The sequence below is a fragment of the Scleropages formosus genome, chromosome 8 (assembly GCF_900964775.1).
Source record: "Scleropages formosus chromosome 8, fSclFor1.1, whole genome shotgun sequence".
NCBI classification, from domain to species: domain Eukaryota; kingdom Metazoa; phylum Chordata; class Actinopteri; order Osteoglossiformes; family Osteoglossidae; genus Scleropages; species Scleropages formosus.
The window spans coordinates 31,056,351-31,078,573 of NC_041813.1; the positions used below are offsets into that span (position 1 = coordinate 31,056,351).

Sequence of the window (22,223 nt, forward strand, 5' to 3'; positions counted from 1 at the left end):
CCACTTTCTAGGCTGCGATGCCCTCTTACGTGAGCTGTGAGCACTGTGTGCCGATGAGTTCGCTGTGGGAGCAGAGTGCCTACAAGAGCTGGGTAACAGGTGTTCACGTGGCTGAGAGATCCTTTGGCTCTCTATCTTTCAGAGTTTACGGTAATTCTGTAACTCAATCCCCATCCCCGTGCTGGGACTCGGCTCACAGAGAACTCAACCGGACGCTCGCAAGCTTTCGTGCACAGAGGATTCGGTGAACCGTCATCTCACCCCTGCACCTTCAGACAGCACGGGGTCAAAGAGGCTGTCCAGGTAGCGGTCCATGCCCTTCTGGGCGGACGCCTCGCCGATGCTGTCGGACTCTACTGTGCAGAGAAACAGCAGGGTGTTAGAGAACAAGACTCACCACACCGATGCCTGCTGGCGCTGCAGATCTTGCCCAAAGATCATGGTGTCCATTCTTAGCATGCTTTGCCCTTGAGCAAAGTACACAATCCTAAACACATTCACTAAAATGTAAAAATTCTAAAATATGCAGAACTGTATGTGGGTTTAACAGCGTAAAACATAACAATCCATACTTTTTTTAATAACAAGTCCAGTGCTGGAAGCAGGGTCTGCACATCTCTTTGAGTGCCTCACCGTGGCTGTGGTACCCATTGGAGTCTGGTAAAGTGGAAGAGGTGGGGTCCCAGTGCCCCAAGGTGCGGGGGAGTGGGGTATCTTCATCCAACTCAAAGCCACTCTCAAACAGGACACTGTGGGGGTGAGATGGGGACTTGGATCAAAGTGCTAATTCCTAAGCATGGTTTAAGGTGTGGTCTTCCTGAGTGCCACAAATGGAACACAACAGCACAGTCAGAGTGAGGGCAGCTATGGGATCCGAACCAGACAGAATCAGAGCTCACAGGCTGGTACGGGGCCGAGCATGAGCTGGAGGCTCTGAAGAAGAGATGACCAGGTACGACTTCTGCCGGGGGAAGTCTGGTAGGAGCTCCAGGTCGGCTACCAGGTCCAGGACGTAGTCGTGGCCCACCAGCTCGGCCCACTGGTCGTGCTCCATCAAGAGGACGGAGCAGCCCCGCCAACCCTCCTCCACACCCCTGTGGGAAGTGTTGGGGGATTTATTCAACATATTCACCTCCCCAGAAACAGCAGCGATCCTCCTCGATAAAGTAATGGGTTACAATAGTTCGGCCTCAGAAACTGAGGTACGCTATCGTCCACAGAGACTCGTAGCCCAGCAACCCGTACGCCAAGGTGGACTGTAGCTCGCAGGTGAACAAACAGATGAACGAACCTGTGCTGGAGAATAGCTCCAGCCAGTTCTTCCCCACTTGTCCAGGAATGGAGGGGACACAGGAACGAGGAACCTACGGAGAAGAGATGAGCAGACAGATTTGAAGAGTCTAAGGTCAGAAATTGACAATGATACCTTATGAATGACTTTTCTTTCTTAAATTCTGTGAGCTGCTTTCCGAATAGATGAGGAATATTGGTAATAGGAAGTCAAACTGGATGAAAGAAAGAACAGATGTGGCTTCCTGTGGTTGTGAGTGTTTGGGTCATAACTACACATGCTTTGTTTTGCCATCACAGACCATAAGATCTACTGCCCACCAAACACCCTCAAACATGAGCCCAGAGCATCCGCATTCACCGTCGAAGCAGTGCACTTGCAGCACCATGTTTGCCTTCTTCCTGTTGGCTGTCCACTCCAGCAGAGACAGCGGGCGGCTCCTCGCAGCCGCTGGCCCAAGGTTGGATTTCTGCATCGCCTGGATGAGCCTATGTTGGCATGCCGCCTCAAAGCCACTGTGGCCAAAGTCCGAGACGAACCTGGGGGGAACGAGATGGGACAGTTTCAGGGCCGGGTGGAGATCGCTGCGCATCTGGTCCGATGGACAGCGACGGCCTTAAATCAAGCTCCGCCCTCTTACTTGAGGAGGTACTTCTCCAGCTTTGGCGAAGGTGCAAAGGCACTCAGGCAAGCCAGAAGCAGCAGCCAGCCCCTCTCCGCATTGGCAGCGTTGGGGTTCCTGCACATCTGGTTGGCAACCTGACACAGGATTTCATCCCTCAGGCCTGGAGTCGAGAGGCCCTTCTGCACGATGTAGTTCCCAAATAGGTTCTCCTGAGCTCCATTCAGGTGCGGGTCCCCCATGAACCTCAGAACCTTTGACAGGAACAGAAAGAGCATCATCCTCTGAGCACAAAGGACAGGGGAGAAGGTCGAATACAATGCATTTTGTGAGGAGGTCACCATGATGAAGATGCCGAGGGCCTCCTTCTTCAACTCCTCCTCTATGTGAGTTAACGGCGCTTCAATGGGAGCCATCAGCATCCCAAACTTGGGCTCCTGGAAAACAGGCTTGGGTTATTGACACAAACGCTATATATGAAAAAAACGTGGCAGATATGCTGCATAAAAACTGGAATCTTCCAACTGTTAATTGTCCCTTGTTAGTCACCTGGTACCCCGTGGCAGCAGGGAAGGGGTTGGAGAAATTGACCTCTACGCTTACCGATAAGCACATGTGACCATAGACAGGGGCATGAACTAATCGATCTTACCCTAAAGTGGATCTGGACATATCTGGACATGGGGTAGTTGTTGATGTCAAGAGGCAAAGTGAGCTGAGAGTGCACCTCTATCCTGGGAGCCTGGACCAGAGCAAGGCAGTCTGAGTGCAGCTCCCTGCCTCCTGGCGAAGGATAGGCCAGCAGCACAGCAAAGTGGTTAAGGCACAGAATCTCTCGAATGCCTTGAAAGAGCTCATGGTTTTGTGTGCTCAAGGTACGTAACCTCAGAATGGGTTCAACAGAAATAGAAACACTTAAGGCTACACAAGTCACTGTGGAAGACAGCGTCAGCTTGTTAAATAACTGCAGCGCCTACCTGTGACGGCTTGCAGCAGGGCTCCCAGCTCCGCTGGGATGGCCAGATGAGTAACATTGACCACCTCTCGCTTTGTCAGCTCCTGCAGGTGAGCACCGTTGAGAGACAGCAAACACCCAACTGGCACGCAGCTAAGAACACAATCGTCCAGCCAATGAAAAGTGTGTGTGAAGGTGAAAATAATCACAAGTATACCATTTCTCTTCTCCTCCTTTCCTCTTCAGCTCTCCTCTTGGCTTCAAACTTCATCTGCAACACACCACGTTCATTCGTTTTCAGGGAAACAGATCTGGAGCAGACGTGGGAAATCAGCTCTTGGGTTCCATACCTTGATGTATCTCTTGCGGTCGACGTACATGTAGATCAGGGAACGGAACTTGACCAGACTCTGCCTCATCCGAACGTAGTGCTTTCTGAGGGGAGGCAGCAGGTGGAGCACATGTCGGAGACTAGAGAATGTGTTCGCAGCATGGTTCAACGATAGCGCGTGAGGTCCCGTACCTAGTGAGGTAGCCCCGGCAGTGGGCCTGCAGCCGGACGATCTTCATGCGGAAGGAGACGTAGCGCTTCCGGACAAAGAACATGCGCGTGTAGCGCTGGAGCGTAAGGGCTGCAATATGTCGCACACGGTCCCGTTTACTCTCCAGGAGCTGGTACAGGTCCTCCTTCATGAAGAGCTGCGCACGAACACGCACACAGAAACACACAGTTTGTGCGAATTAAGTAGCTGTGTTTCTGTGGAAAACCAGTAGTTACACCTCAAACCTGCACTCACTTTGGTGACCCCCACTTGGTACGACCCTGCCCTGACAGGACAGAGCTTCTTCAGCATTAAGACACAGTTCTCTCCATCTGCTGGTGGGGTTTCTTTCAAACCTAGCAGGGCTTTGTACCTGACAAGAGACCACACGAACAAGGGACAAGTGTTTGAGGACTGCGAAAGAGCGGCTTCATCGCCGCGTGGTTCAGGCTGGACACGGCGTGTAAAGACGAGGCAGAAAAAGACTGCGTGAAGGCTTGGGATGTTGTGAAAAAACGAACCGGTTGAGGAAGGTATAGAAGTGCAGCCTGACTGGGTAGCCTTCCTTCCGGATACGGATCGTCTCCAGAATCCCAGAACAGCGAAGTTGGGTGGCAACCAGGTCCACCTCGAAAATGCCTGGCTCCTGTGTCGGCGAACATGGATACACACTCGGAGAGACAGAAAGACATCGACACGCACGCTTTCACCGTAACGACGCTGGGCGGGGAACCGAGAACGCCATAACGAGCCTCAGAGTGAGTATTCATACCTTTCTGTTGTTTGGCTTTATGCAGCGAACAAAGAAGGGATTGCATCTGTGAAGGTACACAAAGAAACAAGGCACAAGCTGGAGCACCAAGGCAAGAAAGAAGGGAATACGTACAAAGACAAGCAACCCTCCTCGCTCACCTCTCCATCCTCTCCACCAGCTCCAGGAGGGACTGCTGGAACTTGGCAGCCACCGTAGCGGGCTGGTATCGCCGTGTTACCGTGTTCGTCTTCCTCACGTTGGACTTCTGCCTGTTGAGGAACTGTGCATGGTTCAGGAACAGGTTGGCCACCATCTGGAAAACGGGGTCCAAGCGTTACGAAGAAACCCGTGTCCCAGCCTGGTGTTTGCCCACCGCACAAAAGCCACAGTTTTTGCTCCCGACCTTGTTTTTGCTTTGAATGAAGAGATCAAGGACTTCCTGCTGAACTTGGTCAAAGTTTTTGTCCAGAAACTTGTAGACCTGCAGCGAATTCGTGGATGTTAGAAGGCAGCTGAAAAGGCACCCAAAACTTTGTTTGTCAATGTTTTGTCATATCTGCCAACAGCCCCAATTCAGCAGCCCAGACAGCAGCTCTGCACCTGATACGTGACTCTTCCAGCATAGTGCTTCACGGTGAATTCAGGCAGAGGCATCTTTGGCTTAGCATAGAGAGGGTTGCTGCCATGGTGGTAGTGACATTTCTGAAGAAAAGTGTGGTCGGTTGCCTGGACATTGTGACATTCCATTAGAGTGCCATTCCTACGTGATTGAAGACACTGCTGTTCCTCAATTTCTGTACTCATTACCTCTTAAGTGCTGTTTGTTTCTTTTACTTCAAAAAAAAAATAAAAAATACGTGCACTATGAACATGTGTGTATCCATAATGTAAATATAAAAAAAAATATGCGCACTACGAATTGCAGGATTACCGGAAAATACAGAACACTAAACAAGAGACTGGTTCACTGATTGGTTTTCCCACAAAACTAACCTACCTGGGGGAAACAGCTCTGGTCATCAAGTATCCTAAGTATCCCATGAGGCTTTGAGGCAATGAGGTCAATGCAGACCTGATTATCGCTGAAAGACACTTCCTGCCAGCTCACCTGCTCCCTGATGTATTCATCCTTACATATGAAAGGGAGAGAAACGGCACTAACGTTTTAGAGGAACTAAACTGCATTCACAGTTGCGATGCTCTGCGGATCATATTGGGCACGAAGCACTTACTTGCTCTTCTTTGAACACTATCTTGTTGAAAAAGAATTGCAGGTATTCATTTGCATAATTAATGCAAAGCTGCTCAAAACTGTTGAAAGCGAGGTCCTGAACGACAAAAACAAAGATATTAAGTTCTCGCACTGTTAGACTTTTTTCAGGAAGTCGAAGAAGAGTAATGAAAACATATCGAGGGAGGTTTTTACGAGCCATCACGAGAAAGACAGTTTCGTAGTGGAGAACTGCGGAGCACAACCTCAAATCCATAAATGTCCAGAATGGAGATGGACAACGCTTCGTTTCTTGGGTAAACAAGCTTGTTGATTCTGTCCGTGAGCCAGGTGAACAGGAGAGAGTACAGGACCTTGGCAATGGCATCTCTGGATGAGCCCAGAAAGAGGAACAAGAGTCACATCAGATCACTAACATCCTCGCTTTTCAGCGTAAACAGCAGATACGAAACATGAACGTGAAAGCAGAAGGTCTCAGGTTCAGTCGGCATGCATGGCTTTGCACAGGTATCCACGTGCAAGTAATTAATCCACACTGCTTCAGTAAATACATGGTCTTGTACAAAATTGTGAGGCTGTCACTTTTAGTAGATGAACAGTGTTTTCACCTGGCATCGACAGCACTCTCCACAGTCAGAGGAGTGAATATCTTCTCCCTCATGGTGTCCTGAGGAAATTCAAAATGATTTAGAACACAAACCCAGAGCAGGGGCACTCTCCCAGTGCCGAACAGAACAAGGACAGGACAGACAATAAACATAAGACCGACGAAGGCACGCAGCTGTTGACTCATCCTTGAGATGTGTGCGTGGTCTGGTTCGTTCTGCAGAACATCTGACCTGGAACCAAACTGGGATGCACTGAAACACACTGTGAGCAGGCCACCAGCAGTTGGTCCAGAGGTTGGCTGCTCGCAGGTGTGAACATGACTTGGTACATGAGTGACCGTGGTAATATCTTCTAACAGCAGCATCAAGAGAAGCTTCTCCAAAAATATACGTGCTCATTTATCAGAGCACAAGTACCACAAAAATGAGTTTTCCGAGAATGCATTTTGAAATACCACAGAGAGACAGCATGAATTTCCTCTTTAGAGAGAAATATTTTGCTCTTACTCAAAAATCATCTCTTTCTATAATCAAGGTCATTTTAGCCTTTTCCCAGTAAGACATTATTGTTACTTTAAGCAGACTTTTATTCAATTTAACACGTCAGAGTAATAAAACTGGTGCAGTTCATGGTAAGAATTTTGCTCAATGGTACTACAGTAGTACCAGGAAGTGGGACGTGAACCAACAACCTTTGGGTTATGAGCCCAGTTTGTTAACCACTACCCTACCTGCTGCTCCTAAGACATGTCTGAAGACACGTCTGAAGACACAAAGCACTGTTTTAATCCAATTGCAGTGAGGGGACTATCTTTGACGGGGCCATCTCCAGTTACATAGGGAGAGCCTATTTCCTTAATGAACAGAATTACCTTAATGACACTGCATGATGTCATCAAAGTCCCATCACAATGAGTTCCGGCTCAGGGTTAAAGCTGCACGACACATTGCAAGGACCAGCATACACTGATGTACGCTAGCTCCAAGTAAGGACTGTGGGAACTGAGACAACAATATTCCCTCGCAATCTATGAGAAATCTGGATGTTTTTATGGCAACACTTTATCCTGTTCTACAATGCGGTGGGGAGAATCTTCCAGAAAGCAGCTCAGGACCATGCTAGGATGAGTATGTTTTGGGAACGCTAGGTAGTGGTATGGTGATGGACATACAAACAAGCCTGAATCGGGCTCAAGCTTTGCAGCAACTTCGCAGGAGGTGGGAGGGTGAACGTCTGATTCCTGGCCATTGGCTGAAATCCAGAGAGCGAGCAAAGGAGGGTGAAGGGGTCAAAAGTCAGGTGACCCAACTGCCGTACAAAACGGATGACCTGGACCTTCACCCAAGAATAAGGAATCTTGCCTGAGGTGTTACTCGGGTGACCTTTCGAGGATTTTACCCTTAACATCTCCCTTTGGTCCTTTTCTCTGCAAATCGACTTTTGATTACTGGAGGAGCACAGTTTCATTCCCGAGGAGCCACCAAAAGGAATACCGCGTTTACTGGATGAGGCTGCCCATCTGCAGCTGTGAAAACGTGAGCAGCTGACTGTGGCGTCAGCAAGGTATGATCCACAGCAGAGCAAGTGATTGGGAAGGGGTCTTGCAGACAACGAAAAAGCACAGCTAGCCTTGCTTGGTGGGTGTCACCCAGAAACGCAGCATCGTTGGGGTCTGGCCTGGCTCTGTACAAGTGGGTCTGTCAGTAAGAGTTTCAGAGTTAAGTAAAGATAAGATCAACAAGTAACTGTGGATTATATTTCAGCTGTTTCTATGCTGCTACCTGGGCTATAATTACCTCTGGTTGTTGTTATTCACTCATGGAAGATGGCAATCAGATAGATGCGCTGCTCTGGGTGTTGTGATTCCTGCTTTACAGCACTAAGCTGCATGGACCCATTGAGGAGCACCAGCTACTGATTTCATTCAGGCGACCAGCACAGGCAGTGCCCCGGAAAGTGACCCACGCGACAGAGAGCATGGTGGCGGAGCCCGGAGCAGAGGGACATCACGGTGTGAAAAGATAATGACTCCACTGCAAGTTTGCTTTGATGCTTTTTCTGCTCTTTCCTATTGGCTTCTCTGCGACAACAGCCTGAGTGTCAGTTGCTGGTGTGAGGTTTCACAGAGAAGCAACACAGGCTTTCGTTTTTAAAAACCCATCACTTTCGGGCGATGGCCATCCTTACCATGACCTTGTAGGTGATGGACTTCTGCAGAGCTTCTGGGGAGATCTGGAGAAGCTCGGCTACCACACGGATCTCCTGGGCACTCACCACAGAAGCCACCTCCTGGGAATCAGCCTGTGGGGAGACATCCAGACGTCTCCAGCCCTGCTCACTTACTGTATCTGCTTCACATTCCTCAGGTACACACACAGGCTCCGAACATCCAGACACTCGAATCACTTAGCAGTCTGACACGAACGTTTCTTTCTTTATGAAGTGACACAGCAGTGTAACTGTGGCTTGTATCACTCAGATGGTACCAAGACAGTCACGTTTTAAACCCTGATGTCGGCAATGAAGGCAGGTGGACACTAGGAGCCACTGGGCAGGTACCTCGTATCTCTCAAAGAACACGTTCCCCAGGTGGAGGATGGAAGACAAAACCCTGAAGATGCTATTCTGGTCTTCGGCACTGAAGTTAAGGATCTCCATGGCGCTGAGGAGCCTGAGGAAGTCCTCGCTGTCATTCTTTCCTGGGATCTCACAGTTGCCCCCCTTTTGAGATGATGGGAAGGGTAAGAACACTGGGGGTACGAGGTCGAGGAAACACAAAAGCTGCGGCCCAAAGCTACAGGGCCTTCCTGGTAGCACTTCGAATCAATGCAACCCAACTGTTTAAATCAGTCTGCTTCCTAAAGGCAGAACACATGTTCTGTGCACTTCTGCCGATTAAGACAACACCTTCTCTTCTACAGCTGTCGATTCACCGGGTTAAGGCAACGGTACATCCGTGTTTTCACCTGGTTGAGGTAATAGTACGTCTCTGCCTCTTGAAGGTAGAAGGCCTGTTTCTGTTGTGCAGGAAGGCCAGCGAGCATCTCATAAAAAATATGATAATTCCTCTCATTTTTGGCCTGAAAAAGCAGAGGTGGAAATGATCTGAAACAAAGGGCGGAAGGCCTTGAAAGACTGAGCAGTGAAGGTTGAAGGGAGCGATGCTGATTCCTGCTACCGTGTCCAGGCACAGCGCCCATATAATTAGTCTGTCAATAGGTTTCCGTACAGTTAAAATGATTCCTCTGAGGAACAAGGCCGATCCCTGGCTGTCGAGTAGCGAGGGAATCCTGTGGAACGAGCATTACGTTGCCACGCGTTACTCACCTGAAACACAATCCGTGACTTCTCAAGCAGATACTGTGAGGTTATGGCACCGCTGATCACTCCCCTGTGTTAAATAATGCAGACAAATTGCATCTCCAAACAGCGCGTAGCCGTAACATTGCAACTGCACATCTGACCGGGGCACCCTCCCTTTGCTCAGAGGGGCCCAAGTGCGATTAATGCAACCTGCTGTCACTCTAACTGTTCACAATTTAGACTTGATACTCTCAAATGGATGTGACATTTCGGAAGTTTCAAAAAAGACTGCGGTCATGAGAAAAGGAGTTGCTTCCTGGTGGGCTGCGCAGGAAATTGAATGAGTTCACTTTGTGTGATATGTCATCATAAAATAACCATGATTCATTTGTTTGCGTTAGTGTGTGTGCTATGTGAAGTTATGCAACGAAACATACAGAGCGTAAAGGATTTACAAGTGACGTCTAACCGGCTGCGCGTAACACCTCGTCCGCATAAAACATTCGGCACAGCTCTGATAGTAACTCTGCTTCCTCCCTTAAAAGTTCATTCCTTCCTTTTGTACTGTGCAGTTCTATACTTGGATTAGTTAATTACCAATTACTTGTATTGTACACATATTCGGTTAAGGTTCCAGAAAAAAAAAATCCAATCAGTGGAAAAACTGAGCTTACTCCTCCATAAAAATCTCCACATATTTCCCAAAACGACTTGAATTATCGTTCCTCACGGTTTTGGCATTTCCAAACGACTCTAGAAGGGGAGCCGCCTCAAGGATCTAAAGAAAGAAAATCGAGTCGTTAGAAGTAACACTCTTTAAAAAGTAACAACAAGATGAAGAGAAAACCCAAAGAGGCCAGAATTTTTCCCCCAGGAAAATAAGTGTCGGAGCAGTGCTCAGACCCAACGAGTATGCAGTTATACTTGAGCGTGGCCTTTCGAGTGCTACGCCGCATTCCAGTTAGAAACACCCAAGAAGCCAGACATTTTCAGCCTGAGGAAAGGTGAATTCTTCATGCACACGCACCATCTGCAGACAACGTCCGACTAAAACGACCTTACCTCGATCTGTTCCAGCATGCGACAAGACAAAACACACACAGAGAGTGTTTTTGGGGGGGAACAGGTCCACCTGGTGTTCGGCCGAAACGCAGGCGAAGGCCTCCTCGCCTGCTCGTACGTACCTGCTGTGTGATGCTGCCTTTGTGATGAACTGCCGCCAGGTATCTCAGGACAAGCTTGGTGGCTTCAGTTTTCCCTGAGCCACTTTCTCCACTGTAAAGAAATCGCTTGTATGATTTCAATGGTTCAAAAAGAAAAAAGAATTTTTAACAGATCAGCAATTCAGGCCAGAACTGACACTGGCTTTGGCTTCAAGTCCTGGGTAACTAATACAGCCTTAATCGTTCATAATCTCATGATCAGCAATGTTGTGGAGTAGCAATTAGCCTGAATTACACTCCCTTAAACTTTTGCCAATCTCATGCTCAGCAATGTTCAAAGCGGCAATTAGGCTGTATCACGTTTCTTTGCCAATCACACGATCGCTAACGTTTCCCTTTAGTGCTTCTCAGGCAGACGATGAAGTGAAATTCAAGGCTGAAACAAGGGAGTTGTGTCCAGCTTCCTCAAGACGCCACAGGATGGATTTCAGCCCGAGACGTGATACGTGGCCTTGATCGCCGCACGGCCGTCACCAAGCTTCCCTTACAGGTGTCCTCTTCGCAAACTACCCCGGGGCACCTGGTGCCATCAGCAGGGTCAAGTCGCACTGGCTCTGGCTGCCACACGATAAGGACTAGAAGGACTTTCCAGAGCCAGGAGTCACTATTGCCGCAAGTGGGCGATGGAGAATGCAAAAATCCCAGGCTTCGGAAATCAAATGTACCTACGGCTTCAAAAGGAGCCCCAAGCTGCTGTTGATCTCACAGAGACAAACATGCCCACGAGAGCCTTCTAAACTTACGGTAACGTGAAAGAAAGCAAAAACGTGGTAGCTGGAAAAGAATTACATGGAACGCTGTGTCACTGCACAGTGCGACGTCTTACCTGATAATAATGCACTGGTTCTGCTTGGCATCCATCATTTTAGTGTAGGACACATTTGCAACAGCGAAAAGATGACTGCAAAAGAGGACACAGAGAAGAGTGACAGTGAAAACATGAGCGGCCCTTATGTGCCGTGACCTGTAAAAACAGCTAGTAGATGAGAGCTGGTAGATCAAAACGATACTTGTCCCTCTATGCCACTTCTTGTACTTGTCATGATCTTGAAATGGTTATTTAATATCTCCTTGTAAAGCAACCTGCGACCAATAGACAACACCCTGCTATGTGGCCTCACTCCAGCACAACAGCAGACACTTGACACTCGCTATGCTGTCCACAAAATGTATTTAAACTTTCAAACAATGGCGCAGAGCGGTGCCACTAAGGTACAAGCCTCAGGAGCTGAGTCCACCTTCAGTGTAATAAATTGAATGAGGTGGTTCTGCCTAGGATGTAGGATGGGCAAAATACATGGAAAACATGCACTTTGATTACAAACGGAAAACATCCAAGTTCTTACGGGGGGTTCTCTCCAAGCCCATGGCCTTCGTACTGCAGCACCACGTCTGTTCCGTAGATATTGAACAGCTTGTATGGGTTCACGGACACCAGGATGCTGCCAATGTACGTCTGACAGAGAACAGAAGCGACAGTGCAAAAGTACAGAGCGGTTTCGCCTCACCGACTGCTCACAAAATCAACAACAACTACCAGTAAGTACCGGAAGGACACGAGACACAAGAGCACATTGACTTCACTCACATAAATCAGCTCACGATCAAACCTCTTCTTGAGATTTACCAGCACCGAGCCTTCATTTAGCTCTCTGCAAAAGATAATAGAGAAATGTCTTGAGTGCATGAAAAAGTTGGCGATGCAGTTATTTACCACGTTTGATTGTCGTGAGCCTTACTCCAGCTGCGTCATGTCTTCAACCCCATCTTCTTCTGAATACTCCCTGTAGCCCATTGTTGGCAAGCTTCGGATGGAGTACATCTACAAGAAAAAGTGAAGTTTTGATTGTACCTGTGCGAATTTACGGAAACAAACTTTACTGAAGGAACCGATGGAGAATGGATGGGAAGAGTCCATTTCCTTTATGAAATCACAGACTACTTCATCGATTACCTGATTGCTTCAGGTAACATCTAGCTCACAAAGACAGCATCGTGCGACTGTGTAGATTTTAAACAGCAGCTGAAAAACAACTGAACGGTAAAATCGGTGGCAAGTCTGGTATGTTTATGTCTAACTACCTTATCATACCAGCGTCCTTGAGGTTCACCTTCCCTGTCAGGTGCCCATTCAGGTTCGACTGTATTCATCTCGCTGCCAGGATAGGCTGGAGTAATTAGTTCCTCATCTTTGTACATGGACCATTTGGTGAGATTCTGAACTGTTTGATGAGGAAGGACTCTCTCTGATGACCACATATCTTCTGCTTCCTGTGGGTCGGAGAGGTGCCTCTGAGCCCAATGCTGGTGCAGTGAGGACGAGCCCAGCCTCTGAATCTGAGGCATGACCACTGCATATCGTCCATCTGGAGAGCCATTGTCTGCTTTTGGATGTCCCTGTTGCTTTCCCATTTGCAAAGGAAGCTTGTAGGATGCCATACGCAGGTTGGCATTCTGCAAAGCATTCCCCAGAAGCGGAGAAGATGCTTCTTTGCCCTTTTGATTCCTGTCTAGAATTGATCCGCTCGGCAACTTATAAGAAGCATTTCGAAGGTTTGGATTCAAGAGCGCGCTTGACAGGAGGGGTGAGGAAACCTGAGGTCCACCCTGGCTCCTAGACAAGACCGACCTGTCAGGCAGCTTGTAGGATGCATTTCGAATGCTGGGGTTCAATAATGCACTTGACAGAAGTGGAGAGGAGCTCTGATTGCTTGACTTTTGAGCATTTCGGGACAAGATCGATCCATCGGGCAGTCTGTAAGAAACTTGGCGAAGGTTTGGATTAAGTAAAGCGTTTGATAGAAGAGGAGATGAGGCTTGCTGCCCACTCTGGTTTTTGGACAGGACTGACCCATCCGGTAGTTTGTAGGAAGCCATACGTAGGCTAGAATTCATCAATGCATTTGACAACAGAGGCGAGGAGCTTTGCACAGTTGATGAACTTGTGTTTCCCGGCATGATCGACCCATCAGGAAGTCTATAGGAAGCCTTGAGAAGAAGTGGATTCTGTAGTGCATTGGATAGAAGTGGGGAAGTGGGTTGTTGATTTCCCTGGTTCTTGGAGAGGATCGACCCATCAGGTAATCGAAAGGAGGCGCCGCGAATGTTTTGATTGAGCAAAGCATTTGACATGAGCGGAGAAAAAGCTTGTTCCCTATTCTGTTCAGAGTGAGGCGATATTAATGTCCCATCTGGCAGCCTATAAGAAGCTTTCTGGAGGTGAGGGTTCATCAATGCACTTGTAAGAAGTGGTGAATGGCCCTGTCCAACTGGCTGACTAGCTTCTGTCATCACTGGGGAAAGAGAAGTACCCCTTTGAAAAGGTGAACGATAGGATGCATTGCGGAGCTGCGGGTTCTGAAGAACATTTCCTAGAAGTGGGGAGTGTGCTTGCATCATTTCCTGGTTGTGCTCAGTCATTGTTGGAGAAGGAGAAGCACCTCTTCGCAATGGCGAACTAAAGGATGCATTACGAAGGCTGGGATTCTGCAGAGCACCTGACAAAAGAGGAGAACTTGCTTGCATCGTTGGTTGGTTGTTCTCTGACATCACTGGAGAACTTACAGGGACACCGGTTTGAAAGGGTGACCTCAAAGAAGCATTCCGAAGAATCTTATTATGCATAGCATTTGCCAGCAGCGGAGAACTGCCTTGCTTGCTATTATACTCATCTGTTAAAGGAGAACCAGGTGATGTGTTGCTTGGAAAGGGTGATGCAAACGATATGCTTTGAAGGTGAGGATTTTGTAAGGCACCACTCAAAAGTGGGGAGGAGAGGTCCCTGGGGAACGGGGACCTTACGGGCAAGGGTGAACTATGCTTTACTGAGGGCTGAGGTGACGGTGGTCTGCTAAGCGAGTGCCTTACGGAGAGCTGAGGTGATAGCTGTCCCATATGCTTCAAAGAAGGCTGTGGAGAGAGTGTGCCTTGGGTCTCGAAACCTGTCGGGTGACCCGCCATTCTTACAGACTGTCTAGCAGATGGCGGAACTTGAGGAATGCCAACTAGGGGATGGCCTCGGCCAACTGGCCTTCTAAAGCTTTTCACAGATTTAGGGGTCCCTGCAGGAAAACCCCCATTTGTTTTGTGAACTCCAGGGTGGTTCCTTAATGATAGCTGAGGAGAAGATGTAATGTCTTGATCTCTGACACCTGCAGGCCCTGCTGCATTACGAACGGATGTCCGAAAAGGGCGAACATTTTGCGTCAAAGGTGCGTGTGGACGATCCACTCGCTGCATGTAAGGATTTACCATTGATGGCTTCACCGCTCCCATAGGTACTTTGTTGTGACCAAACCGCCTGAATCTTGTAGTTGTTGGACTACGAGGAACATTGTGCACCTCACTAAAAGCTGTACTTGACGGTCTTATTGGTGATGGGGACCTAGGCCTTTGGCCTCCTGGTGAATGAGGCAACAGCGGCCTGTGAAATTCAGGCCCATCTCTATGACTTCTTTGTGATGGACTTGGAGATGGCCCCCTTCGCGGCGGATGGACCGATAAGGGCCTGTCTGGATCTCTGTGTCGCCGGGTGCTTGTGTGCCTTGTACTTAGCTGAGGAGATGGTGGTGGGCTAAGTCTTCTAAAAAACCCTGGAGGAGAGGTAGGTCTTTGGATGGAAGGGTCGAGTTTCTTTGATAGAGGGGCAGGTGGGACCGATTCCTTTCTTTTTCCACTAAACAGCCGAAAGCCAGATTTTGTTTTAGGGGTAGCTGTGTGGGCCTCTTGCCTTAGATTTGGCTGTGGAGAGGAGGATTGGCTTCTTTTTCTGACAGATCCCTGTGGTGAAGGTGGAGGACTCCTCCGGACAGAACGCTGGTGGGAAGGCACCGTAGCAACTTGGCCGAGTTGTTGCCTGTTGAAATTGAAACCTCTTTTTTTGGAATAAGGAGAAGGAGACCTCAGCCCTGATACTGGCTGAGGAGATGGACTCCTTTGAAAGGGTTGAGGAGAAGGGGGAGGGCTCACTTGTCTCCTTGATAGCATGGATTGAGGCCTCTGAGCATTATTTGTGAAAGACTGCCGTCGAAATTGACCTGGTGGAGGAGAGGGTTGACCAAATATCCTTCTTGGTTGCCTTGGAGAGATCAGGGGTTCCATGTCTTCAGGGTAGATATTAGGTCTTCTCAGTGATGGCTGGGGTGAAGGGCCTCTTCTCAAAGAAATACCATTTTGATGTCTTACGGACAGCTGCGGAGAAGGAAGCGGACTTGGTCTTCTAGAAGGCAACGGGGAGCTTATTCTGTCAACAGGTTGCTCAAAACTCACTGGGAACATGGGATCTGAAAGGGCAGGATGAGGCTGTGGTCCATTAAAATTTGGATCTGCAAGCTGTCTGACTGGAGCTAGAGGAGACTGTGGTCTTGGAAGTTGCATTGGACCCATGTGTCCCAGAGGATATGCTGGTGGAGGGGGTGAAAACGGCATTTGAGGAGGAAACTGTCGCACTTGGGGTAATGGAGAAGATGGCATCTGAGGTGATCTGCTGGGAATGGGGCTTCCAGTGTATTGTGTGCTCATTACTGGAGACATTGCTTGATTGATGAGCATAGCTGTAGGTGTAGGAGAAAGGGGTCTCTGGAGCATTTCAGCTGGTTGGGGGAGGCCTGGAGGAAACTCTGCTGCTGAGGATAGAAGGGATGGTGGGACTTCATATTGCATCTGAGACATTTCTCCAAAATCATTTACGGAAATCTGTGGAGAGGACAGATGTGGAACATCAAGGATTTCCTCTTCAAACATTTTTATATGGGGTCTGGGCAGCTTAAACTGCGAGGAACCCTGAACTGTTATGTCATCTGTGGTGAAGGCTCCATATTCATTTCCATACATCTCCACAGGTTCAACTTGTTCCATTATATCTTCCATGATGTAAGGATATGGATGATAAGCATTGTATGCTGACTCGAGGTATGGAGCACTGCTGTGCTCACTGTAATTAACTTGATAATCTTGATAATATTCTTCGTTGTAGCCTGGATACATCATGTAAGGATCTGACACTACAGCTTCACCATATGGCTGTTCAAAAAATCCTTGCATATCCCCATAATAACCAACATGGTCAGGGGGATTGCCATAATTGTAGCCTTGCATCATCTCATTGCTGTAGTATTCACGTTCATCTTCCACTGGGTATTGCATTTCATCATAATCCTCCATACCATTCACATAGTACCGATTCTCATACATTTCCTGGGGTCTGAAATCATAGTAATCCTCTTCATTTTCAAGAAGATCATAGTGGTTCTGTATATGGTATGGATTATAGAAGTCCGTGCCGTCATCAAAGTATTCATAATCATCTTCGTAATCCATTCCGTTATCAAAATATTCATCTTCTTCCATATAGTACCCATTCTGATCATGCATTGTGTAGTCATAATAGTCTGCGTTATTATCGTAGTAATCATAATAATGTCCTGGTTTCCTAGAACGTCCTGCTGTATAATCATCATCATATTCATTACGCACATACCTCCTTTGGGAAAAACCTCTTTTACAATTGTCCATTTCATAATCATCTTCCTCATAGCCATACTCATCTCCATCATCATCATACCCTTCGTTACGAAAACCCCGAAAGTGGCCTGTGTTTGACCTGCGGTGCCAAACATCATCTTCAGATGGGAATGGTAATCTTTTGCCTCCCATTCTGGACATCCGGCCACGCCCAAGTCTTCCAAGAGACCGCTCCCTTCCCTTTGTTGAAAGAAACCTCTTTGTTAGCCAATTGGCTGCACCGGAAACTTTTCCTAAAACAGCCCCTTTACTCTTAAAACCAGGCTTTACAACTTTTTTTGCTCCAAAAATGCCTTTCAGCTTGCCACCTAACCCAGATGCCTTATCAGCTCCTATTTTTCCAGCCTTGTTTCCCAGACCTGAAAGCAAAAGTGTCTTTTGAGGTGCCGCGCTTTCCTTCGCCTTTTCGGCTTTCTTCTTTGTGCTGCTCTGGAAACGCATCATGAATTTGGATGTATTTTTCAGGACCGCTTTTTTCTTCTTCGCCAATAGGTTTTTAGGTCTTCCAAAGCCCACAAACATCTTGGTGGCGCTTTGCAGTCGCTTCTTCGATGTCTTTTTCTTCTTCTCGGCCGATAATCCTGCAAAAAGCTTTGAGGTGTTCTTCAGCCCCTTGAGGTGCTCCTGAGAAGCAAGTCCCATCAAGCCCGGGAGTGGTTTTGGGGTTCCTTTCACGTCAACCTTGGCATCCGGCTTCCTCGCCTTGCTTCCTTCAGCCGCAAACCCCATCATGGCTTTGGAGGCCCCCTTTAGCTGCAGTTCCTTTCCTTTCAGCTTCCCTTTCATGTCTTCTGGTTTAAACCCAGCCATGGCCTTTGACGCAGCCTTCAGGTTGGCGCGCTTACGATCACCTCGGTCGGCCTTGTCGTCATCATTTTGGCTCTTTCCCTCCTCGTCCTCATCATCCTCTTCTTCTAACTGAACACGCTTAGGCTTGGCTGCAGCCTTCATTGCCACAGCTTTTGAGGCGCCTTTCAGAGCAGCTTTCCCTTTTCCTTTGGCCTTTTTGCCCCTGTCGTCCTCTGTGTCGTCCTCGCTCTCTTCATCCTTCTCTTCCTCCCCATCCTCTTCTTCACTGTCATCCACCTCACTTTTCATCACCTCCTCCTCGGAACCCTCCTCGGAGTCGCTCTTGACAGCCTCCTTACCCTTTTTCTTATCTTTCTCTTTCTTTCCATCAGCCTTTCCTTTTCCTTTCTCCGGCACATCTTTGTCCTTTTTTCCTCCTTTCTTCTCATCCTTTCCACCCTTCTTGTCTTCCTTTGTGTCCTTCTTGTCATCCTTTCCAGGCTTCTTGTCTCCCTTCCCTTTATCGCCCTTCCTGGCCGCAGCTTTGGAATCACCTTTCTTTGCTGGCATTTCGTCCTTCTGCGAAGGCCGCGCTACACCGGGTCACTGTGTCACAAACAACTGAGCGGTGATGGCAAATCCACGCACAACACCATGCTGCCTGTAGCCTGTGCCGAGGGAGAACGTTCAGCGCAGAGCAGTCGGCAGCGTGCATGCACGCTGCAATCAACACCAGAAGGACCCAGACAACGCAAGTCAATAATTTAAAGGAGAAGAGAGTTTGATTCTCCGAAGATGTGAGCGGGATATGTTTTCCCTCTTCGGCGTTATTCCAGACAGATGTTGCACCTTCCGTTTTGCCTTTACCTCAGAACAGGTGGCACTCCCATTTTCGGCAACGAGAGATGGCTTCCTCGTCCTCTCAGGAACCATCAAAGTTTTCACCCTTGGAACAAAGCAGGCTTTGGCTCAACCGGAGTCTTCCCATTGGGTATGAGGAGTCCCCGTCCCCTTGTCCTTCAGGGCTGTCAGAGGAGTCCCGAGATGTCCGCGCTCCCTCAGTTACCATTTAGAAGGCAACACGCGCCGTTTCCATTGCGATGCAGAGGGCTGCTGAAGCTGGGCGTGAGCGCACGTGTGTGTGTCTGTGTGTGTGTCCGAGAGTGGGGTTCTCCCTCCGTTTTAGCTGCAAAGGGCACCTTCATGTATCAGCGGTGCCGCCTTGGCGTAATGCTATCTCTGTGCCTCGCTCCCGTGTGAATAATGCAGGAGCGCTGAGCTGTTACTAAACTGTGTCTCAGAAAGCAGCGCATACACAGCCTAAATAGACCTGGCGAGCACACCTGGGCACCGTGGACACGGCCGTAAACACCGACACTCCGGGTAAGCACTGCAGCTTGAGACGAGTCAAAGAGCGAGAGCATGATGCACAGATATATGAGCGTTCGTAATGATTAATGACTGCGACGACCGCATTTGCTGACAATATGATGCACGGCTTATTGAGAAACTTTTTCACTCCTTACGATCAGACTCTGACTTAGACTCGTTGCTTTTAACCACGGACGACCAGACTAGATGCGGTCTTGCCCAAACAAGTTCTACCAGTGTGATAAAGATGTGTTTACTGTCAGAATTTCAATTGTACATCACATTTCATGCAATAAATGCATCTCTTAAGCTGTTTTTGTGAACTGTAACCTCCCGGCTGCCGAGCTGTCAGCGAGAGTTCGCTTCTTTTCCGACTTGTTTTTATTTAGCTGTTACTGTTCTCATGCATCACCTCCTAGAAATTCTGCAGAATCTCCGTGTACAAATAATTTCTTTTACAAAAGCAAGGAGCAGTTTGGGTAAACGGAGGTTTCATCATTTATGTGTGACCTTTGGTGGGAGTTCACAGACTTTGAAGCAGCACTATACAGAAATGGTACAAGATGCTTCAATGTTGTCATTATGTTGTGTTATCAAGTTATGAAGTTAGCAAAAAAAAAAAAAACAAAAAAAAAACTGTACTTTCCTTTCTTTTCCTTCCAGATGAAATAAATGTCTTGAATCGGTGCCCAAAAGCACCGTATTCGAAAGCACAAAGGACAAACTGCACACACATAAATCTGGTACATTAAACACAAAAGGAATTTGTTTCCAGTTTGAAAACTTGAGCTGTTTTTTTCTGTGTGTTTTTTTTAATGGTCGTTAATTTTTTTAGTCTGCCAAGCAAACTGAGCTCCAGCATATTCGTATAATTCATGAAACAGAACTGAAATCTGTGTATTTGTGTATTGTTTGTTTCTCTGTGCCTCTCGAGCAGCGGCATGTTTGCTGACATCACTTGAACGAATTGCGCTAATTCATTGATGACTTGTTAATATTCTAAAAGTTCATGACACAGGCAGTCATCAATACTTAATGGCCCGTCTGTATTCAGTCCACTGTGAACCACTGCAAATTAATTAAAAATTCATCAGAAAATTCTAAAAATACCCAGAGGGATCCCAGCTCCCTTCGGCCTCGTGCAAATGGCCTTTATTGTGTTCTCGATGTACATTTACATCCTGCTGCGATGTCAACACTTCCCTTTTCACATGATTAGAATCACAATTAGAAAATAATAAATTGCAATTACGTTCTCTGTAGCAAAAGTAAATCTCAGAAATTGGAATGTTCACCAAATATAAATGTAAAAAATACAATTGTACAGTTGGTTGGACAATGAAAGTGGATGAAACGTGGTGGTAATTTGTTAAAAAGTTGTTTATGACGCCTGGCTGCTCCCTCAAACACACACAGTAATAAAGAATATGGGTAATAAATTAGGGCACGAGGGATGTACAGTACAGTACTTCTTCTGTCGGTGAGGTGGGAAACGCAACTGTGGCGCCAACTCGTGGCCAAAAGACCGCAGTGTTTTTACTGCGCAGGTGAGTACTTGCAAGTGGCAATAATAATAATAATAATAATAATAATAATGATTTGGCACAAACAGCCAGTGAGCTGCAGGTTTACATCACTTGTGTTTCAGCTCAGTTTTCGGCCTGAACAGCTTCACTAAATCTCAAATTTCATGAGTGGCATTTCTTCTTCTTCTTCTTCTTCTTCTTCTTATTATTATTATTATTATTATTATTATTATGATGATTAGCTGACACCTTTACCCAAATGAGTATGCAGATTCGACCCATTTTTACAGCAGGGTTCTTCTTCTGCAGTAATTCAAGGTAAGTGTCTTGCTCGGTCGTTTTACAACAGCGGTGGCAAACGGGTTCTGAACCAGCAACCTACAGGTTTCGGCTCAGTTTCCCCCACTTCTGCCGTGTCTGCTCTGCTTATACAGCATAAGCAGGTGCTTTAAGGAAGAGAAGAATACACTGACTGAATGCACACGAAGGCAAACTGTTGTTGAATCGCTCATCTACACCAGGTGAAGACCAGAGTGAGAAACAGGTGAAAACTAGAGTGCGACATCATTAACCTAATAACTCCTCATGTGACACTTTCCTCCTCAGCAGCAGCGTTATTTCCGCTGATTTACAGCGCATTTACCATATCGGACCGGTTGCTGAACCTTCATCAAGGCTGTTACAGCAGCATGTGGGACTCAACCCTGGGCTCCCAGTGCCTTCGAGGACGAGGTGGAGGATGTGACCATGAGACCACCTCACCTGCTGGCTGCGGGTCACGAACCGAACACCTTCAGCCTAGGTACGTTAACGGTTACGTACAACTGGCTGGAATCGCCAAGCAGCCGGTTACTCTGTGTGTGTGCGTGTGTGGTCAGCTCCCGGGCGGAGGAAGGTGCCAGTATTTGAGCAGACAGACGTGGTGTCATCAAAATTTAACGCCTCTACTCGCTTTACCGTGAGTTAAGCTAATGCTAATATATTCACATTTTGAGCTCACAACTTTTCCTCCAGCGGAGGTCACGTGACCTAAAAAGTTACCGGCGACACGCGAAAACGCCTCATTACAGCTCGTGAGGACAGAGAGGCACGTGCCCCCACCCGCCTGAACGAACCTTCAACCGGTAAGGGTCCAAACACGCGCGACTGCGCGAAGCCAGCGGGGGGGGGGGTCCTACCGTGATCCCACCGTCCCGTCAGGCGGAGCCGCTGCGTCATGTCGGGGCGCCCGTCCGGCAGCTCCCTCCGCCGAGAAACGGAATCACTGGACCGAAGCGAACCGCACGGGACAGGAAGGGAGGGTGACGAAGCTCCTCTCCGCAACTCGCAGACATTTTAAGGGCTCCTATTGGTCGTGACTGGGGCACGCGGGCGTTCGGACACGCGCTCGCGCTCACAGCACAGGTGCCGCGCTGACGACGCGGCGGGAACATGAAAGGAAGAACGCGGCCTTATGCCGGTTATACTACACAGTACGATATGATA

The 22,223-nt window shown here is 48.0% G+C and overlaps 1 protein-coding gene across 1 annotated transcript in view; it reads right to left on the reverse strand.

Moving 5' to 3' along the window:
- The window catches only part of myo15aa (myosin XVAa), a 32,995-nt gene extending 10,845 nt beyond the window's left edge, over window positions 1-22,150 (reverse strand). The window contains exons 1-33 of the mRNA XM_029254047.1: window positions 21,917-22,150; window positions 12,270-12,352; window positions 12,119-12,182; window positions 11,877-11,986; window positions 11,357-11,431; window positions 10,492-10,582; window positions 9,982-10,085; window positions 9,332-9,395; window positions 8,971-9,084; window positions 8,564-8,725; window positions 8,192-8,305; window positions 6,004-6,062; window positions 5,641-5,764; window positions 5,397-5,492; window positions 5,162-5,293; window positions 4,765-4,890; window positions 4,568-4,645; window positions 4,323-4,477; window positions 4,183-4,228; window positions 3,932-4,056; window positions 3,666-3,783; window positions 3,392-3,567; window positions 3,219-3,303; window positions 3,086-3,139; window positions 2,891-2,972; window positions 2,566-2,696; window positions 2,255-2,350; window positions 1,932-2,167; window positions 1,652-1,830; window positions 1,292-1,364; window positions 900-1,094; window positions 634-749; window positions 262-356 (exon numbers count right to left, since the gene is read on the reverse strand). Coding sequence (XP_029109880.1) covers window positions 262-356; window positions 634-749; window positions 900-1,094; window positions 1,292-1,364; window positions 1,652-1,830; window positions 1,932-2,167; window positions 2,255-2,350; window positions 2,566-2,696; window positions 2,891-2,972; window positions 3,086-3,139; window positions 3,219-3,303; window positions 3,392-3,567; window positions 3,666-3,783; window positions 3,932-4,056; window positions 4,183-4,228; window positions 4,323-4,477; window positions 4,568-4,645; window positions 4,765-4,890; window positions 5,162-5,293; window positions 5,397-5,492; window positions 5,641-5,764; window positions 6,004-6,062; window positions 8,192-8,305; window positions 8,564-8,725; window positions 8,971-9,084; window positions 9,332-9,395; window positions 9,982-10,085; window positions 10,492-10,582; window positions 11,357-11,431; window positions 11,877-11,986; window positions 12,119-12,182; window positions 12,270-12,352 — 3,558 coding nt within the window. The 5' untranslated portion in view covers window positions 21,917-22,150. The remainder of the gene's footprint in view (window positions 1-261; window positions 357-633; window positions 750-899; window positions 1,095-1,291; window positions 1,365-1,651; window positions 1,831-1,931; window positions 2,168-2,254; window positions 2,351-2,565; window positions 2,697-2,890; window positions 2,973-3,085; window positions 3,140-3,218; window positions 3,304-3,391; window positions 3,568-3,665; window positions 3,784-3,931; window positions 4,057-4,182; window positions 4,229-4,322; window positions 4,478-4,567; window positions 4,646-4,764; window positions 4,891-5,161; window positions 5,294-5,396; window positions 5,493-5,640; window positions 5,765-6,003; window positions 6,063-8,191; window positions 8,306-8,563; window positions 8,726-8,970; window positions 9,085-9,331; window positions 9,396-9,981; window positions 10,086-10,491; window positions 10,583-11,356; window positions 11,432-11,876; window positions 11,987-12,118; window positions 12,183-12,269; window positions 12,353-21,916) is intronic.
- Window positions 22,151-22,223: the final 73 nt, after the last annotated feature.